At 35.9% G+C, this 5,439-nt stretch overlaps 1 protein-coding gene across 4 annotated transcripts; it reads right to left on the bottom strand.

Moving 5' to 3' along the window:
- Window positions 1-604: 604 nt before the first annotated feature.
- On the bottom strand, window positions 605-4,748 carry LOC120083786 (protein IQ-DOMAIN 14-like). 4 transcript variants are annotated; one of them, XM_039039661.1, is made up of 8 exons: window positions 4,276-4,748; window positions 4,111-4,152; window positions 3,676-3,767; window positions 3,258-3,342; window positions 2,564-3,055; window positions 2,203-2,421; window positions 1,605-1,742; window positions 605-1,498 (listed from the first exon to the last, which is right to left on the bottom strand). In XM_039039661.1, exons 4-8 carry the CDS (start codon window positions 3,318-3,320, stop codon window positions 800-802), a joined length of 1,611 nt encoding a protein of 536 aa, XP_038895589.1. In that variant the 5' UTR covers window positions 3,321-3,342; window positions 3,676-3,767; window positions 4,111-4,152; window positions 4,276-4,748; the 3' UTR covers window positions 605-799. The 4 variants fall into 4 exon arrangements, with proteins under 4 accessions (XP_038895589.1, XP_038895604.1, XP_038895596.1 ...); XM_039039676.1 differs by having other exon boundaries at window positions 2,564-3,052; window positions 4,276-4,745; XM_039039668.1 differs by lacking the exon at window positions 3,676-3,767.
- Window positions 4,749-5,439: the final 691 nt, after the last annotated feature.

The following is a 5,439-nucleotide window of genomic DNA, read 5'->3' as shown; positions in this document are numbered from 1 at the left end:
AATCAATATATTTAAGTTTTCCATTTTAGTGTTACCATTGATTAATATTAAACTTATGTGGCATAATTGCCTAAAAAGATTATATTATAATACTTTGTTAGTTAGTTGAAATTAAGAGGTGAAAAATGTTATCTAAGAGAAGAAAATACAAATCTTCTACTAATTCCTTGAAATTTAGAAGAGGAACTAAAAACTTGTGCATTTGGTAGCAATTTGAAAGCAATGAATTCATTAAGAAACAAAATTATATTTTTGGTTTTTTATTTTTAATGTTTTTAATATGTGTTCAGTAATCATTTAGAAAATAATTTAAGAGAATTTTTAAAAATAGAAAAATAGTAAAAAAAATTTTTTTTTTTTTTTTTTTTTATCAGACAGATATTCACTTGATAGATATGGTAGAAGGTGGCATACTAATAAGGATGTTAAAGTTAGCATTATGATTATATTAATAATGTACATAAACTAGATGGAATAGAACCTCAAGTTCTACAGCATATTTGATTCTTTTAGGGGCAAAATTGTAATAAGTGAAAACATTTAAGGGGGGAAAACGCTGAGTTCATCCAAGCTTTTTAGATATAAATAAAATTCAATCATCTCATAATCAAGAAAATGTGAAGTAGTCAAGTATAACATTGAAAAAACCCAAACAAAAACCCAACAAACCCAAACCCAATTCCAAACCTTGAGTTTCTTATTACAAATCAGTATTTTTGCAACACAAAACCATATAACAATAAATACACTCAATTATCATTAGAAACACAGGAACAAGAAGAAAAAGGGGTTAATAGAATCACACAAATCTGTTAAATGGTTTCCTTCTAGTTCCAGTTGGAAGCGAAGCAAAGCTGAAGTTCCCAACCGATCGTAAAGATTGGTTGTCGTCTAAAGTTGCATGATCCTTCGGCGACGACATCAAACCTCTGTTCCTAAATGATCCAATGCCTTGAGTTGGTGGAAACGACTGCCTCCTGCTAGATGCATCGCTCCTTGGCGTACCTGGAAACCTCTCCCTCGGGTTACTACGAGCTCGAACTTTCGCTTTGGCCGAAATCGTAGGAGTCATATAGTGTGGTGCCATATATGGAGGGCAGCTTACAAGGCTGTCATCATCCTTTAACCTCATGTCGAAAGGAGACAAAGCCCGGCTGCCTCGTGATCTCGAGTCGTTGGAGATGGTCGACATTGCTGTTGGAGGGGTTCTCAATCGAAGTGGAGACCGAGCAGGCTTTGCATTTGAGAATGCTGTTGATTTTGTGGACTTTGGTGTGGGAGTATCCCTACCATCTAAGCCGAAATTGTGTCGTCTATTGTTGCTTGAAGGAGACCGTGGACTCAACTTCTGCTCTGGCTGAGGAGTTAAAGGTCTCGGTAGAGGATGCTTCGGAGAACCTTCAGTAGGTAACTGACCTTCTAACCATTTCAACCACCTCGGAACTCCCATGGAGCAAGTATCCATTTGAGAATCTTGTCCCAACCTCGGAGTGGTTCTCTGCAAGTTTCGAGCAAGAATCAGCATTTAAAATGCAGCATATAAAACATACGTCTTCCGAACAAGTTACCGATGTGGATTACGATCGAATCTCTAGGGGGGTTACCTGGTGGGATTGGGAGTACGCATATGCCCTCGCTCGTTCTCGTTTAATGGCTGCTTCTACCTTCCTCTGCAATCGGGCATCTTTTTCTTCCTTTGTTATTGAGCTTTCGTCCCAATTTTCATGGTTACCTCCCTCAGACTATGCAGATGTTCACAAGCATAAGCATTATAGACCAAAGATTGAGAAAACAACTCAGAAAAATCTTTCCAAACTCGGTACCATTAAAATGACACCTCGATACCGTTTCCTCAAGTAAAAGAAAACTATGTATAGATAAAACAAACAGAAGATATAGAATGAAAGTCTCCAAAGACAATGGAAGTTGAGTGTTCTTAGAAGTTAAAATCTCTTTCTTGTTAACCTTCGGAGAAATGTCACAAATGGATTATGAATTGACATAATAATTATGAACGTTTTATTTTAAAAAATATAACTGTCACCTTTTTATAATTCTAAAAGTAGAACTGAGAAACAATTACCAAACACTTCTGTTTTCTTTCTTGAAAAATGAAAAAAATGAAACGTAACTAAATAAGCTCTAGTGTATTCGTTCATACCAGAAAAAAGAAGAAATTTCAAAAGGAACTAGAACACGTACCACATCAAAGGTACTGTGAACTTCTTTATCATTGGGATGATCCTGGAGTTGCCTCTGGTTATTGAGCATTTCAATCCGTCGTGATTGTATCTGAGATTGCACCCGAACCAAAAGTTGCATCTGTTTCTTAGCATTCAATGTCTGGCGCCTCACATTATTCCCTTGTACAACACCTAGAAGCCGCACCTGACCCTTCAACGCCCTGAAGCTTTTCCTTGCCTGAAAAATTATAGCAGTTCATTGCAAATGTTGTAGACCAGATGCAGTACCTTGATTTCGTGTTTAACAGTTTCAATTTTATTATTATTATTTTTCTTTTTATAGCTTACACTGATCAAATTATAATGAAAACGAAGCTTACCACATAACCTCTGTAGGTTGCTTGGATCTTAATAGCAGAAGAATGATGGTTCATTTTGGTTGGTTTTGGAATGTTGCTGACTTCCTCGTGATGATTGATGGCCGTTGGAATGTGGCTGACTTCCTCATGATGATCGACAATTGTTGGAGTGTTGCTAGCTACCTCGTGATGATCGACAACTGTTGATGATGAGCAAGCTCGAGGAGGAGAAGCAACTCTGGGAGGAGAAACCTTGGGAGATGTTTCCTTTGGAGGAGCAGCTCTAGGAGGAGAAGGAGCCCGAGGGGGAGCTGGTTGAGGAGGAGGTACATAGGATGGTGTAGATGGTCGTTCAGGAGCAGGAGGCCGGAAAGCTACAATTTGCTGCTCCCTCTCAAAATCACTAAATATTTTCTCGACACTGCTTGGCTTTCTAAAGATAGGAATGAAGGAAGTGGACTCTCCTTTCCCATCTCCTTTCCTTTCATTTCTGCGGTTATTCTCATGATCCTGCTATATTATCAAACCACAATGTTCACAGTCAAAAATGTCGAATTGTCCGTCTATTTTCACACATTTGTGATCAAAATCAATACTGAGAAAAAAAAACGATCGTGCAAACAAAAGAAAGTACATATATAACAATGTTCATCGTCACTGATAGTTACATCCATACACACATACTCGCAAAATAAGAAGTCAAGAAACAACTTGCCTCTCCTGACTGACAAGTGAAAAACCTCTTAATAACTGAAAACCAACTGCCTTTCTTTCCCATCTACCTTCAATTAATTTGTTCCCTGAAAGAGATGGAAAGTGGAAGCTTCAGCTTCGGTGCAGCCATTTTTCCGGTATCAGTAATCAATTATAGAATAATTTTTCTGTCTAATTGCTTGGCAAACATCGATCAAATAACAACGAATACAAGTAAAGGCATACACACCAGACTCCTATCCAAAACAGAATTTTCCTCAGTGATTAGTAGCAAAACAAACCATAGGGCATAAATCAATACCAAGTTGATCACCAACACAGAAAGTACAGACACAAATCCCTACCAAACCTCAAAATGGTTCAGAATGACGGGTCAAAGGAATTTATCCATTCCCTAGCCTCCGTGTTCAATTTCGTACCTTCGTCTTTAAGAGGATCGTCTCGACACTAAGGGCACTACTCCTGAGCTAGACCACAACAACCTCTTTCTGAGGAGACACCTCTTCTCAACCTGGAAAAAGCAGGGGTACCTTACATCTTTCGATCAGATAACAACAAACACGAGTAAAAACCAGAAACATAAACACCCAAAATTCCTACCAAAAACAGAGAACATTTTACGGTAACTCAAAGCAAAGCAAAACAAAACCATAGTTTACAGGAATTAGCAACATCAAGTCCATATCCAACCCAGAACACACACAAAATTTAACCAAACCCCAATTTAGAAGAGAGAAAAAAAGAGGAGAAGGGATTAATCTGAACAAGTTAAACATTAACAACAGCAGAATACAGAAGCAAAAGCACTAAAAGTGAAAGCTAAAAACAGAGAGAGAAGAAGAAGTTGCAATTACCACCAGAAACTGACCCAGTTGCCGAAAGTTCTCTGCAAATTTCTGCTCAAAAGACCCACAAAAAAAATTCAGAAAAAAACCACAACAGTTGATTGAAGAACACAAACCACTAAAAATCCAGAAAAGTTCAACCAAAAAAATCAAAGGAAAAAAAAAAAACAGTACCCTCTAAAAAGCTGTACACGACAACCAAAAGGGAAAAAAAAGAAAAATCAGAGACAAGGGTTTTCTCCCTCTCTCTCTCTCTCACTCTCCTTCACTACTTGCAAGCTTCTTCCTCAGCTACATGCTGAATTGTTGAAAGAAATTTCTTGTTAGAGCAACCCCTTTCTGTTTCTGCTCTCTCTAAGCTCTGGTTCTTTGTAGAGGACTGAAAAATGGGGTGTTTGGTCGTTGGAATTCAACTTTTGGGTTCAAGTTTTAAGAGATTTCTATGTTTTCTTTGGGTTGGAAGAAGAAGAAGAAGAAGTGAGAGAGAGGGAGAAAGAGAGAAAAGGGGAAAAACGGTGAGCCAAGTATGTGTGTATAGAGATGGGAAATGGGTGCCAAATTTCTTTATTGTTGAACCAACTTTAACTTTATAGTGGGTGTGGGGAAGAGGCGACTACATCAAACGTGTTTCCCTGTGCTTTCTTGGTTGCTTGCTTAACGGTTGAATTAAGAAAGATAATGGCATCCTATAAAGAATTGTGGACTCTTCTTCTTTCCTCTCTTCTGTTTTTATTATCACTTTTCTCCCCTACGAAATATCTTTGCCTTTGTTTTATTTTCACGAAATATATATATATAGATTTTTGGAAGTTTTCAAAAATTAAAAAAAAATTATTTAAATAAAATAACAAAATTTTAATCTTCTTTGATAGAGATGGATAGAAGTCTGTCAGTGATAGAAACTAATAGAAGTATATCATTGATAAATGTTGATAGAAGTTTATCAATGTCTATCAATATTTTTTTTTAATTTTTGTAAATAATTTGACATGTTCTATCTGTGAAAATTTTCCCTTTTTAGGTTAAAAATCATTTTTTTAGTGAATTTTCATAAAAGTAATTTAGTCTCTTAAATTTTGGTTTGCAACGATTTATTCTTTGAACTTTTAATTTTGTAACAATTTAGTCATTGAACTACTATGTAACAATTCAATCCTTATACTCTCAAATTTGCAACAATTTAGTCTCTATTGTAGAAATTTATGTTAAGATTTAATGAGATTTCTTGCATAACTAAACTAATAAATTAATTAGAGACTCAATATTTTTATAAAATACAAAGTTTACATCATAAATAATAAAAATTAACATCAAATTTTGATGAATTTTTTTATATTA

The sequence above is a fragment of the Benincasa hispida genome, chromosome 1 (assembly GCF_009727055.1).
Source record: "Benincasa hispida cultivar B227 chromosome 1, ASM972705v1, whole genome shotgun sequence".
Classification (NCBI taxonomy): Eukaryota; Viridiplantae; Streptophyta; class Magnoliopsida; order Cucurbitales; family Cucurbitaceae; genus Benincasa; species Benincasa hispida.
The sequence above is the reverse complement of the archived record's forward strand: the minus strand, read 5'-3'. Positions and strand labels throughout refer to the sequence as shown.